The sequence below is a fragment of the Hyperolius riggenbachi genome, chromosome 4 (assembly GCF_040937935.1).
Source record: "Hyperolius riggenbachi isolate aHypRig1 chromosome 4, aHypRig1.pri, whole genome shotgun sequence".
Classification (NCBI taxonomy): Eukaryota; Metazoa; Chordata; class Amphibia; order Anura; family Hyperoliidae; genus Hyperolius; species Hyperolius riggenbachi.
Window position 1 is genome coordinate 464,535,986 of NC_090649.1, and position 14,435 is coordinate 464,550,420.

The 14,435-nt window shown below is 46.4% G+C and overlaps 1 protein-coding gene across 1 annotated transcript in view; it reads right to left on the reverse strand.

The window, feature by feature from the left end:
* Positions 1–2,058: 2,058 nt before the first annotated feature.
* Positions 2,059–14,435, reverse strand: part of NVL (nuclear VCP like) — a 116,189-nt gene continuing 103,812 nt past the window's right edge. The window contains exons 21-23 of the mRNA XM_068232849.1: positions 12,788–12,876; positions 6,002–6,081; positions 2,059–2,424 (exon numbers count right to left, since the gene is read on the reverse strand). Coding sequence (XP_068088950.1) covers positions 2,380–2,424; positions 6,002–6,081; positions 12,788–12,876 — 214 coding nt within the window. The 3' untranslated portion in view covers positions 2,059–2,379. The remainder of the gene's footprint in view (positions 2,425–6,001; positions 6,082–12,787; positions 12,877–14,435) is intronic.

The window sequence follows — 14,435 nt, forward strand, 5'->3', positions numbered from 1 at the left end:
AAGGCGGTATTGAATGATGAATCAAAATTTGATATCTTTTGGAATGTTGGAACGCTAAGGGGGGCAAGACGTCTTGGCCAAGACGGTGCAGAATGCCTTTCTTTGCTGCTTCCTTAGTGAAAGGAGTTTAGGTTATACAAGCTGCAGTTGCCCAATATACTACCGAGCTCTCCAACGACACATTCCTGCCCCATGTGAACAGGCATGTTCCTCTGATACTAAGAATCCTTTGTTTTTCTGCGTAATCGGAGCACCATGCCAACCAGTCCATTAAGCCGCCGCCTCCTCCTCTGCATCCCATTACGGAAAACAGGGCGTTTAGAATGGGTTAGTTCCCGGTAATTAAGTCATCACAGAGCACTTCTGCCTCCCACCAAACCTGAACAGTAACTTAACTGTTTGTGCACATCAGTGGATACGGCCAATCACATACCTCTGATTGCAGCTTACATGCCAGTCCTAAGCAGCCTGGAACTGCCAATCAAATGTTCTCCCTGCCAATCTGGACTGCGATTTGCATTATATCTGCATGCAAGAGAATTGTTAACATCTCATTTGCCATGACTATAGATGAGTAGTTATTTTTAGTGCTCAAGCTTCAAGAACTTTAGTGAAAGGTATATGGAGGCTGCCATATTTATATCCTTTTAAGCAATAGCAGTTGCCTGGCAGTCCTGCTGATCCTTTGCCCCTAAATACTCTCAGCCATAGGCCCTGAACAAGCATGTAGCATATCAGGTGCTCCAGCCCCACCTCCGGTTCAATTCTGGAATTTCAGACTTTAAAGTCTGGAAACCACTGCGCCTGCGTTGCCGTGTCCTCAATCCCGCTGATGTTACCAGGAGCGTACTGCGCAGACACAGACCATACTGGACCTGTGCAGTATGCTTCTGGTGACATCAGCGGGATCGAGGACACGGCAATGCAGGCGCAGTGGTTTTCTGACTTTAAAGTCTGAAATTCCAGAAGTGAACTGGAGGCGGGGCTGGAGCATCGGTGAGTGGCTGCGTGGGCACAGGATGTCTGCGGGGGACCGTTCAACTAATTTTCCCCCAACCCCCCTACAGTATCCCTTTACGACTTTCCAGCATGCCTTATCATTAACCAGCAGTCAGGGGACACTAAGCAGAAATTCGTAATGAGATTATTGGAATTGAAACCAATGCCTGTCAATGGAGACATTTCCAATGAATGCAAATTTGCAATTGCGGTGCGAAGCAGTAAAAATATGAACAACATGCTGTAGATTTCTGCATTGTGCATTCCTTTCCCATACAATGATTGATAGCGGTATAGGGATTGCCACATTAATTGTGGGAAAAATGCGGAAATGCGATATGCTGGTGGAAATAGACCCTAATGCACGCTTAAAAAAGCCCCCGAAATAATCCTGAACTATTTTTTGTGGGGCCAACATGTGTGCAAGCCTTTACTTTAAGGGGCCCCTGAGCAGTAGAAATAAATAAAATCGGTACTTACCTGGGGCTTCCTCCAGGCTCCAGCGATGAGCCGCAGTGGACCCCTCTGCTCCGGCCAGCATCTCAGCTCCTACTGCTGCTCAGTTCTGGGTCGTGGCTTGATGCGTCATCAAGCCGGGACCCGGCGCTGACATCAGAAGGAGCAGAGATGCCGGCCAGAGCGGTGGGGAGCGCAGATCGTCGCGGGAACGGCAGGAAGGTGAGTGGATCCTCTTCTTTCCCCCTACCGCGCAGCTCCGCTGGCTGTGTGACAGCAAAGCAAGCGGGTGCAGCGGCGCCAACGGCGAGACCATGAGAAGGGGCTGATTGAACTCTACGCCCTGGCAGGAATGACAGGACACAAACTGCGTCGATTTCAATCCGCGTGGTCCGGAACAGGTTAAAGGAACAGCATGTTTTGACTGGAGTTCAACATTACAATTCAAAGGATTAAAACTTGCTAAAGATTATAAAACTGCCAAAGTTCTTGGAGGGAAAATAAAACCTAAAAACATAAAGAGCCTAGTGAATGGGTTTTGTCTTTCATGCCACAAACACATGATCAGAGGTGTCAGTGTGCAATGAAAACAACAAGAACATGTAGTATAAAAATAAAGACAAATCTCTGGGCTTCATTTATCAAAACAGGTGCCAAGAAAACTGAAGCAGCACAGCGACCAATCAGAGTCTGAGCTTCTAAAGATGACACTGCTCTGCTTCTGCTCCTGTCCTGATAGATCTCCCCATGTGTGTCTTGTTTATTTACAGCAGGAGGTATCGGCATGTTACACATTCATTGGATTTCATAATAAGGATTATGCAGAACATTCACAGGTGGAATGTGGAGCGGGAGGTTGTCACATGACGCTGTGTTTGCTGCATGGTTGCCGTGTCCTCTTCTCTGAAGTCTCCGCAGCATCGGTCACTGGCTCAGGGACTGGCGGAGCAGCTCGTACATCAGCTGGTCCTGCGGGGAGAGAGGTCATTGTGTTTATTGTATAGGCTTGTATGGAATAGGAAAAAACCCTCTCTTCTCCGCTTTCGGGTTGAAGGAGGAAGTGCGGTAGTCACGTGACCGTGCATTGGGACGTCGCGGGGCGGGTTAAAGCAGAAGGTTCCTGGATAAGTTTAACCCTCCCGGACACCCGTTCCTTCTCTCCTCCCCGCTCAGGTGTGCTAATTACCTGGATGAATTTCGAACTAAACCTATTCGGAATTCATCTGTTGCTTATCAATAGTTATGGTTTTATTTGTCCTTTAAGGACTGAATCCAGCCACGTTTATAATCCAGAGGAGCAGTCAGTGGCAGAGCTGGTTATCTGTATATTAGGTATGTAGAGGTGTGCGTGTGTGTGTGTAGGTAGGTAGGTAGGTAGGTGTGTGTGTGTGTAGGTGTGTGTGTAGGTGTGTGTGTGTGTGTGTGTGTGTACATTGTGTAGAGGTGTGTGTAGGTGTGTGTAGGTGTGTGTACAGTGTGTGTAGGTGTAGGTGTGTGTGTGTGTGTGTAGGTGTGTGTGTAGGTGTGTGTGTAGGTGTGTGTGTAGGTGTGTGTGTAGGTGTGTGTGTAGGTGTGTGTAGGTGTGTGTAGGTGTGTGTACAGTGTGTGTGTGTGTGTAGGTGTGTGTGTGTGTGTGTGTGTGTGTGTGTACACAATCTGTGCAGTACAAGCTGTTGAACAGTTAAGCTCTACAACAGGGGCCCATTAACTGTACAATCTCCCAGAAGATACACCATACAATTAATTGAATTGGGTACCGTAAATGGTGCGGAACGGTAACGAACAACTGTTCTACTGAACGATTCTTTCAGGCTGATCAGATTAGTTGGCTGGACCGACTGCTTGTTTCTGGTTTCTGTTCAATTGCAATGATTGTATTGGACTGTAAATCGTTCAGGAAATTGTACGGTTGGTTGGCACTTTAACAGTTAAAGTGCCCATTAACTACCATTTTTTAGTAAATGATCATATTTTTGATCAGAATATTCAGATCGTATTGAATGAATAACCTTTTGCCCATTTTTAGATTGCAAAAATAGGGGGTTGGGCTTCTCTACAGTGATATAAGAGTATTTGCTATTGAGACAAATTCACACTGACCTCAATATGGTCACAAACGCAATTCACACACCGTGCTTGCGCACATCCGTACTGCAGTTTATATACAGAGGCCCTAATAAGACAGACGAAGAGGCCCTAATAAGACAGGTGAAGTTTGCCCTGTGTTGAAATGCCTCTGCAGATTGTTCCAGAGGTTTGGGAAACTGAGTGAGAAGCTTTGTAGGAACAGCCATATACACGAGTCCCGGAACCAGACAGACCGCTAGCTTTTCTCTGCTCATTTACACACAAAGCATGACAGTTACGCATGCAGGAAGCAGGAAACTAGCGCATGAGGTTTTGATGGAGGCAGTAATTACACACAAGAGAAACCGCAAAATTCACATTATTGTATCGCACAAAAGCAGCACATAACCCCCAATTAAATATTCAACAGCTCCTCCATTATTAATCTCCTGGGTTGGCTGGAGGCAGCCAGAGCTGATTGATTACACAGCTTGTGTAAGGGCCCTTTTCCACTAGCAAACGCGATCGCAAGCGCAAATCACCTGCGCTTGCGATCACGCAGGCTCCTTTTTCCACTGTCGGCGTTCTGCTGTACCGACGCCGTCAATGTATTGCGATCGCGTTGAGAATCGCGCAGGACGGCGATCGCGTTTTGTCAAAAACGAATCGCGATCGAAGCGCCGTAGTGGAAAAAGAGCACCGCGATTTACATGTTATCGCGGTGCTCTAGCGATTAGAAAAACGGCTGCGATGCGCTTTTTAAATCGCATCGCAGCCAGTGGAAAAAGGCCCTTACCGACATCCTGGTCCTCTCTGTGTCACATCATTGTGCCGACACAGACTCTGCAACTAGAACTGCCTGACAGATCATTGTAGACTGATCTGCTCTGCAACTAGTGCTGCCTGATACCTGAACCATCACTTTGCTCACTGACCTGCTCTGTAACTACTACTGCCAGAACCATCATTGTGCTCACTGACCTGCTCTGCAACAGGTGCTGCCTGAATCAGTACTGAGCTCGCTGACATTGCTCTGCAGCTACAGCAAGTAGGACCAGCAGTGCTCACTGATATTCTCGGCAACTAAAGCTACCTGAATCATCACTGTGCTTGCTGACATGCTCTGCAACTAGTGCTGCCTGATACCTGAACCATCACTTTGCTCACTGACCTGCTCTGTAACTACTACTGCCAGAACCATCATTGTGCTCACTGACCTGCTCTGCAACAGGTGCTGCCTGAATCAGTACTGAGCTCGCTGACATTGCTCTGCAGCTACAGCAAGTAGGACCAGCAGTGCCCACTGATATTCTCGGCAACTAAAGCTACCTGAATCATCACTGTGCTTGCTGACATGCTCTGCAACTAGCGCTGCCTGAACCATCACTGTGCTCACTGACCTGCTCTGCAACTAGTACTGCCTGAACTATCACTGTGCTCACTGACATTCTCGGCAGGAGACGTCCTTATCGGCCGCGTTTTATCTAGATTTACAGAGCTGTATATACCCCCATACAAAGGCCTTTCCTGAGCTTCCCTGGTGTCATGTAATGACTTCTATCCATACACTTAAAGAGACACTGAAGCGAAAAAATATATATGATATAATAATTTGGTTGTGTACTATGAATAATTACTAGAAGATTAGCAGCAAAGAAAATATTCTCATATTTTTATTTTCATGTATATAGTGTTTTTTCTAACATTGCATCATTCTCTAATATGTGCAGATTACACAACACTCAGCATTCAAAATGATTCTTTCAGAGCAGTCTGTGAACTAATGACCTCTCCTCTGGCAGAGGAAAAGTAAAAAATTAATTAACAGTTGAGATAATAAAAGTCAGAAAACAGCCCTCTCCACGACTTTGAAAGTCGTAGAGCTTAATGGCTTTTTTGTATAGAGATAACAACTGGAGTTTCTTAAATCTTCCTGTACTGGAAACAATTAGACTGATGTATCTGATCTTAATGTTTTATTTCTTAGCTGTACTACACATACAAATCATAATATCATAATTTTTTTTTCGCTTCAGTGTCTCTTTAAAGGATACCCAAGGTGACATGTGACATGATGAGATAGACATGTGTATGTACAGTGCCTAGCCCACAAATAACTATGCTGTGTTCCTTTTTTATTTTCTCTGCCTGAGTGTGTTAAATATTAGGTATGTAAGTGGCTGACTCAGTCCTGACTAAGTCAGGAAGTGACTATAACGTGACCCTCATAGATAAGAAATTCATTGAGCTAAACAGTAAATCCGTTCAAACTTAAAAAGTAGATTTAAAACTATGGCAAATCTTAAAAAGTCATTTTTAGGAGAAGGAGGATAGATACAATTGTTTATTTCATTAGTTCGCCTTGGGTGTCCTTCAAAAGGGAACTTGTTAGATCAGGGAACTTCTCTGTCTGATCTGCAGTTGGGAAAAGGGGGGGGGGGCAAAAAGATATTGCACAACATCCAGACTGACCACTCACCTTTTTGGAGACAGATGGTTTCACCTTGCTGAACGCCTCCTCGAAGTGTCTCTTATAAACCTGTATCTGACCTGTAAGACCTGTAACAGAGGACACAGTCATTCAGCAGGTCCTTAGAATTGCTGTAACACCTACACATTTCTTTTATAATTTTTTAGGAAAACCAATAAAAATGTTTTATTATACATTTAATGCATTATGAATATGCTATAAAAAATGCATATAAAAAACAGCTTGAGGCTTCTTTTACAGCGTAAATCACAATTCCAATTTCCGATTCAATATTTTGATTAACACTGGTTTCTAGCAACACAGGAAGAAAAAAAAAAAAAAAAAGCATGCAGGACATTTTTTTTTTTTTTTAATTGCATCAAAAATTGGAATCGCATGTAAAATCCAGAAATCAATAGCATGTAGTGGAAAAGAGCCCCAAATTTGGGTTTTTAAAGAGAGCCCGAGGTGAACCTCAGCTCAAAAGTCAAATACTTACCTAAGAAAAGGCAAGTCTCTGGATCCTCCGGAGGATTCTCACGCTGTCCTCCGCGGCTGCCTGGGACCCCCCACATCGTGACCGCGCTCCTCATCACGCATGAGTGCAGTCATGCTGCATCCTTGCGAGCATGGCCAATAGCACGGCTCCAGCTTACTGCACAGGTGCGGCTGCGCTTGAAGGGGAGCACGGTCGCAAGCTTGTCCGATCCCTCTCTGGGGGTCCGCGCTCAGCAACGGTGGCCTGGAGGAAGGTGGGAAGCTTCTGCAGGCTCCAAAGGCTTGCCTTTTCTTAGGTAAGTATTTTACTTTTGACCTGAGGTACACAGGTACACTTTAAATCTCCAGTTCAGATTGAAATTAGTGATGTGGTCCACATGGGGGGAGGGGGATGCTACAGCTCACACTGCTGAGGCCACCCCTCTCTAATAGACACCAGCAGACATGATAGGCTTCTAGTCTCTAGGAGGCGTAGCTCAGACAAGGACAGGTTTTGGGTGCTGTCATTATGTTTTTGTTGTTTTTTTTTAAAAAACTTGGGACTCTGCAAGTTGTGAGGGTCAGCAACCTAACCACTGTGCTATCCCCTAACAAATACAAAGTGAGAAACTTTTTTTTAACAAAGCAAAATGTGTTGTTTCTTGTGTAGGTCTAGCGCAGGCATGGGCAAACTTGGCCCTCCAGCTGTTAAGGAACTACAAGTCCCACAATGCATTGCAGGAGTCTGACAGCCACAGCCATGACTCAAAGGCAAATGCATTGTGGGACTTGTAGTTCCTTAACAGCTGGAGGGCCAAGTTTGCCCATGCCTGGTCTAGCGTTTCTCAGCATGCACCCCTTCATGGAAGAGATTGTGGGCCAAGTACCCCCTATTGGGAATAACGTCATCTCAAGTACCGCTTGGCACATACATTATTTTTGTTTAGAATATCGTACTTATTATTTGTGTATAAAGGCTTTTCAAACATTTATACTTTCCTTAAAGTGAACCTAAAGTCACGCGAAAAAAATGAGATTAACTCACCTGGGGCTTCCCTCAGCCCCCTGCAGCCGATCGGTGCCCTCGCAGCTCCGCTCCGATGTCCCAGGACCCGCCGGCGAGCACTTCCGGTTTGGCCGTCACCGGCCGACAGGCATGGGAACGCGAGTGATTGTTCGCGTTCCCAGCCTGTATATCGCCCCCTATGCTGCAATATGCCAGGAGGCCGCAATAGCAGCATAGGGGGCGATATACAGGCTGGGAACGCGAACAATCACTCGCGTTCCCATGCCTGTCGGCCGGTGACGGCCAAACCGGAAGTGCTCGCCGGCGGGTCCTGGGACATCGGAGCGGAGCTGCGAGGGCACCGATCGGCTGCAGGGGGCTGAGGGAAGCCCCAGGTGAGTTAATCTCATTTTTTTCGCGTGACTTTAGGTTCACTTTAAAGGATACATCCAGGATAAAAAAAACAAAAACAACAAAAAAAAAAAAACAAAACACAGATTTACTTACCTGGGCTTCTTCCAACCCCTGGAAGCCTATAGGTGGCCACACACCATACAATTAAAAGATCCAATTTTTCACCAATTTGATTATTTCGATCTGTTGTACCCCCAAAAAACCGAGAGCTTTTCTTTGTTGTTGTTGATAAATCCAATCGAATTTCCCCCCTTTTTTTTTTCAATTTTTGTAGATTGGACATGTTGGAAATTTCAGACCAACTTTATCAAGAATTGTATGGTGTGTGATGGATTGTCAGTTACTTGATGTACAGTTCCAATCAATTTTTTTTCTGAGCTTTCAATTATATTATTCATGATTGGGGAAAAATTGTGTGTGTGGTACATTGGTCAGATTTTTGAATTGTAACAATTAGTCAGAAAAATTGATTGCTATTCTTGAATTGAACAGAGGTTTAAAAAAATTGTGTGGTGTGTGGCCACCTTGTGTGTCCCTCGCCATAGCTCTGCTCCCAGCTGGTGTCCCCTCTGTAGTAGCTGACCTGGTCGGGTCGGTGGGCTCTACGCATGCGGGTGGTCATGCTCCTGTAGCCGGGAGAGTTGTGCGCAGGCACAGAAAGGTCCTGACCACAGGGGTGCGGCAGCGAGCAGCTGCGCATGCGCAGAGCCCACAATCTGGCCGGATTAGCTACTACAGAGGGGACACGAGCTGGGAACAGAGCTGCGGCGAGGGACACATAGGCTGCCAGGGGCTGGAGGGAAGCCTCAGGTAAGTACATTTTTTTTTTTTTTTTAATATTCCCGGATGTATTTTTTAACCCTTATGCTGGGAATACACTGTTTGTTTTTGCGGTGATTAGATGGTTCGATAGATCATTTCCGACATGTCCGATCTCCCTTTCGATACCCTTGCTGCTCGATTTTTGATAGAAGTGAATGGAAAAAGATAAGAAAAACAAGCGGAAGATAAGAGAATAGACTGCAGAATCAAGCGGCAAAAACGATCGAGAGCAGAAACGCACAGCAGAAACGCACCGTGTATTCCCAGCATTAGACAGCAAGGTTGTTTTTTGTTTTGTTTTTTTTAAAGCTAGTCAGTAAAAAAAGACAAAGACAAACACTTATATCGCGCTTTTCTCCTGGCAGACGCAAAGCGCCAGAGCTACAGCCACTAGGACATGCGCTATAGGCAGCAGCAGTGTTAGGGTAACTTGCCCAAGGTCTCCTACTGAATAGGTGCTGGCTTACTGAACAGGCAGAGCCGAGATTTGAACCCAGGACTCCTGTGGCAGAGGCAGAGCCCTTAAAGCGGATCCGAGATGAAAAACTAAGTATAACAAGTAACTTGTTATAGTGTAAAGGTTCACCTCGGATCCACTTTAACCATTACACTATCCAGCCACTACACTGATAATCAGCGTTACTCTGCAAGCACTGCAGTAGAGGATTGTATCATAGGATTAGCATAATTCTCAATGACAAACTGCTAATTATAAAAATCTAAAATGTAAATTAACTAATCAGATCTTGCAGTGGAAGACCTTGCTGGGTTCATCTTTTTAAAGTGCATAGATTAGCATTAACATTTGCATATTCCTGCATCATATTCAAATGATTGGCATATTTCAAGTAAAGTAGAAAGTTGGCGCTAAGCCCAGACCTTGTTGTAAAGGCCTTTTAGACGTCCGTGGCCCAGGAAAATGAGGAAATAAAAAGTCTATAGACATCCGCTGTAGGCAGAAATCGTTTTCTACTAAAATGCCTTTAGAGGTTTGTGATGTATGAATGTGGAAACACGGACATGTATACATGTGACGTCAACCACGTGGTACGGAGCACATAGCCAGCGGTGGGCATGGACAGGTACAGTATGCATGCACCGGGCACATTTTACATATCGTGCAACTCCAGGGGTTCTGTCTCGTTCATCCCACAACATTACTGCCCCACATCCGACCTTAAAGAGTAACTGTTAGGCATGAAATCCAAAATCACTTCTAGATTTCCCTCTGTTAAAGGGATACTGTAGGGGGGTCAGGGGAAAATGAGTTGAACTTACCCGGGGCTTCTAACGGTCCCCCGCAGACATCCTGTGTTGGCGCAGCCACTCACCGATGCTCCGGCCCCGCCTCCGGTTCACTTCTGGAATTTCAGACTTTAAAGCCTGAAAACCACTGCGCCTGCGTTGCCGTGTCCTCGATCCCGCTGATGTCATCAAGAGCGCACAGCGCAGGCCCAGTATGGTCTGTGTCTGCGCAGTACACTCCTGGTGACCTCAGCGGGAGTGAGGACACGGGCGTGCAGGCGCAGTGGTTTTCTGACTTTAAAGTCAGAAATTCCAGAAGTGAACCGGAGGCGGGGCCGGAGCATTGGGGAGTGGCTGCGCTGGCACAGGATGTCTGCGGGGGACCATTAGAAGCCCCGGGTAAGTTCAGCTCATTTTCCCCCGACCCCCCTACAGTATCCCTTTAAATAGATAAGAAGGATGCTAAAAAGGTAATTCCAAAGTTCAAAATCAATCTTACTTTTTTTATCCAACATGAATATTAATCCTCATGTCCCCAGCTCTTAATTCATACATCAGCCGCAGAAGAGAAATCGCAGTGCATGCTGTTTTTTTTTTTTTTTTTCCCCTCTGCTCCTCTCGGATTGGCCGCTCCTCTCTGATTAGCACCCCCCTCCTCCCTGCAGGCTTACACAGGATGAAGCAAATCCTGATGTCATTTCCTCCCTTACTCCTCTATCCCACCTTGGTATCCCCTCCTCGAACTATTACAGCGTACAGCAGGGAGGAATAAAGGCAGCGCGCACACAGACTAACCTCCTCATGGTTCCAAGCGCTGGTGTTCCCGTCTATACTCTCTGCACTACCGCCGATGTAATGACAGATAGTGCATGTTGTGCAGCCCCGCATGCGCAGTAGGAGCCTGCGTCCCATTTAATTGTGCTGCCACGTAAAACGTCCTAAATTTCTCCGCTTCTGCACCACGTACACTCCCGAAATTTTCAGGGTAGGGAGGGGACCCCCACCGATCTAGCTATGTGCCAAACTGCAGCCCTCGAGCCCTGCTAATTCCCGAGATAGGTTTGCTGTAATTAGTCTCGGGAACCAGTGGGCTCGGGGGCTGCAATTTGACACAGAGCTAGATCTGGGGGTCCCCTCCCTACCTTGAAAATTTTGGGAGTGTACGTGGTACAGAAGCGGAGATATTTCAGGAAAATAATGTCTAACTTCCCACTTGCGTGATACTCCATGAGAAAGGCTGCACTATCTGTCATTACACCGGCGGTGGTGCAGAGAGTATAGACCAGAACTCCAGCGCTTGGAACCATGATGAGGCGAGTCTGTGTGCGCTGCCTTTATTCCTCCCTGCTGCGCTCTGTAATAGTGCGGGGAGGAGGGGAGATGCCGCAGGGAGGAGGGGGGAATAGAGGAGTAAGGGTCCCGGCCAGCAGGGGAGTGCTGATCTCTACACCATCCTGAGGCTTCCCAATAAAGGCACGTACCCACGACGCAACTTAAAATGTCATTTTTCCCACGATCTATGATTTTTTGCGTGATGAGTGATCATTTCCGTAATTTTGTAACCTGGGTACTTTTGCAGGTTTAAACAATGTTTTGCGAAAAGCGGCGATTAGGCCCATCATAGCCAATCGGATCTTTAAGGTTCACAACAACTCTAGTGCAAAGTGGCGTGATCATTTGAACTCTCGGTCGCCGCCACGACGCTCCCACAGTAGGAAGATGGATCGGGGAACGCTCTTTCACCGGGTCGAGTTGCCGTGGGTTCCCCGATCCATCTTCCGGTGAGCATGTAGCGTCAGAGATGTATCCAAATCTTGCCTCCTGTTTCTGGTCACAGGTTTGCTTTAAAGCGGACCTGAACTTATAACTTCATTTCTGCTCTAAAAGATAAGCAACAGCATAATAACCTTTAAAGGACAACTGTAGTAATAAGTACATGGAGGCTGCCATATTTATGTCCTTTAAAACAATACCGGTTGCCTGGCAGCCCTGCTGCTCTATTTGGTTGCAGTAGTGCCTGAATAACACCAGAAACAAGCATGCAGCTAATCTTGTCAAATCTGACATTAATGTCACAAACACCTGATCTGCTGCATGCTTGTCCAGGGTCTCGGGCTAAAAGTATTAGAGGCAGGGGATCAGCAGGACTGCCAGTCAACTAGCATTGCTTAAAAGGAAATAAATATGGCAGCCTCCATATCCTTCTCGCTTCAGTTGTCTTTTAAAGAAAAACATTTCTTTGTTACAGCGGATACAAATCCTGCAATAAATCTGCAGTGTGTCTACTTCCTGCTTTTATGGAAGCAGACACAGGGTTCACATCCTGGGTTTACAAATAAGCTGCTCTGACGAGGCAGCCAGCTGAGGGATCAAACTACAACTTGTGATTAGTCACAGATGAGGGGGAATCAGACAGGCTAAACTCTCTAAATACATACAGGGTGCATATATGCTTTCCTTCTGTCTGGTGCAAGAGTTCAGGTCTACTTTAACACATTTTCAGCCAATTTTTTTTTTCTTTTAAAAAGCTATAGATTACAGGAGTCCTTCCTTCTGCTCGGTTTCATGTCACTTTATGAAGAATGCCGGTGAGTAAACTTTTTTACCATCGGACTTTGGAATTTTCTCTTCCGCTTGTGTATGTGCTCAGTCAGCGGTGGAGTGTGCGTTGCTGAATGTGTTTAGCTTGCTGACCTTCATAGGAGACGGGGGCTCTGCTGGTTCTGGCAGGCAAGGAGCTACGCAGTTAATCAGTACCACATATTCCCAGGTCAGAGCCCGGCCAATAAACCCCATCCCTGCAGGGCTACAGGGAAGTGTCCTGAACTCACCCTTAGTCCCGGCCGGACTTGGCTGCAGCATCTCTGTCCTCAGCGCGCTCACCGAAGCCTCTCGCACCAGCGCTGACAGGTCTGCTCCTCTGCACAACAATAAACACAAGATGAGTATAGCATACTATAGATCAGTCAGTAAACAGCAGCCAATAAGGAGATTCTACTTATACAAGCTAATAGTGACCATTTGTTGATATGGAGCAGGGGTCAGAAACCTTTTTGTCTGAGAGAGCCATAAACAGCACATAATTTAAATTGTAATTCAATAAGAGCCATACAATGTTTCAAACTGGGACAGTAGGGCTCACATCCCTGTTGCCATGGTGATGTGTTCACAGTTGATCCTCCAAGTTGCGGAAGTGTCAGACACATCTTCAGCTTCTCTTGGGTTTCATCAACATCAGCAATTTCCCAGAGAGCCAGACAGGAGAAATACCGACTAACAGCTTGTACAGTTAGCTAGCTGACTTGGGGGTTGATTCACTTTGTAGGACGAGATCCCCGCACTTTGGCCCAATAGGCTGCCTGTCAAGTGATTGAAAAGCAATTTTACTTGCGCTGCCACACTAAGCTGCGCTGCTTGAGCATTGTAGCTTAGTGAATCAACCCCCTACTGATTTGTCTGTGAGCCAGATGTAGCCATCAAAAGAGCCACATCTGGCTCCCGAGCCATAGGTTACCTACCCCTGATATGGAGTCACAAGTCTGGCCCTGTGTGACTGCCCTTGATACATGAAAATCATTGAACAATGTATGTATATACAGGTAGTGAGCGGTTAACAAATGAGAGAAGGACGGATTCAGGTAAGGAACGAAGCTACAGTCCCTAAAGGTGGCCATACGTCAGGCGACTTATCGGCCAATCGACCATCCAGTTCAATTGTTACAATCGGATGAGAATCGATGCCGCCAAGAGCATGCCCGATCACGGGTGTGACCAATTTTGGACTGCAATTGGTAACACCTATCGATTGGACATGCTACAATAGAGTGTGTGACGGTAATGGTGAGCGATATCGGGGCAAGCAATGAACGTGACAGAACCCCTGGCGCTGTTCCTCCTAATGTAAAATGCGACCTGATGCCCCGTGCGTGTAGACTTAAAGGGAACCTAAACTGAGAGGGATATGGATGTTTCCTGTTAAACAATACCAGTTGCCTGGCAGTCCAGCTGATCTCTTTGGCTGCAGCAGTGGCTGAATCACACACCTGAAACAAGCATGCAGCTAATCCAGTCTGACTTCAGTCAGAGCACCTGATCTGCATGCTTGTTCAGGGGCTGTGGCTAAAAGTATTAGAGACACAGGATCAGCAGGAGAGCCAGGCAACTGGTATTTTAAAAGGAAAAATCCATATCCTTCTCAGTTTAGGTTCCCTTTAAAGAGAACCAGAGACGAAGCACCCTCATGTACCATATATACTCGCAAGCAAGCCGAATTTTTGACCCCCAAAAAGTGGACCAAAAGTTGGGTGTCGGCTTGCTTGCTTGCGAGTCATGTGGTCTGTGGTCCCCCCCCTCAGCTCTCCCCGCGGTCGCTGCAACTATTACCTTAGCCGGCGCCGCTTCCTCTATTCTCCTCTCCTGCTCGTAACTATCAATTCACAGCAGCGCGCCCCACGGCGGCTACTGTGATAATGAGGCAGG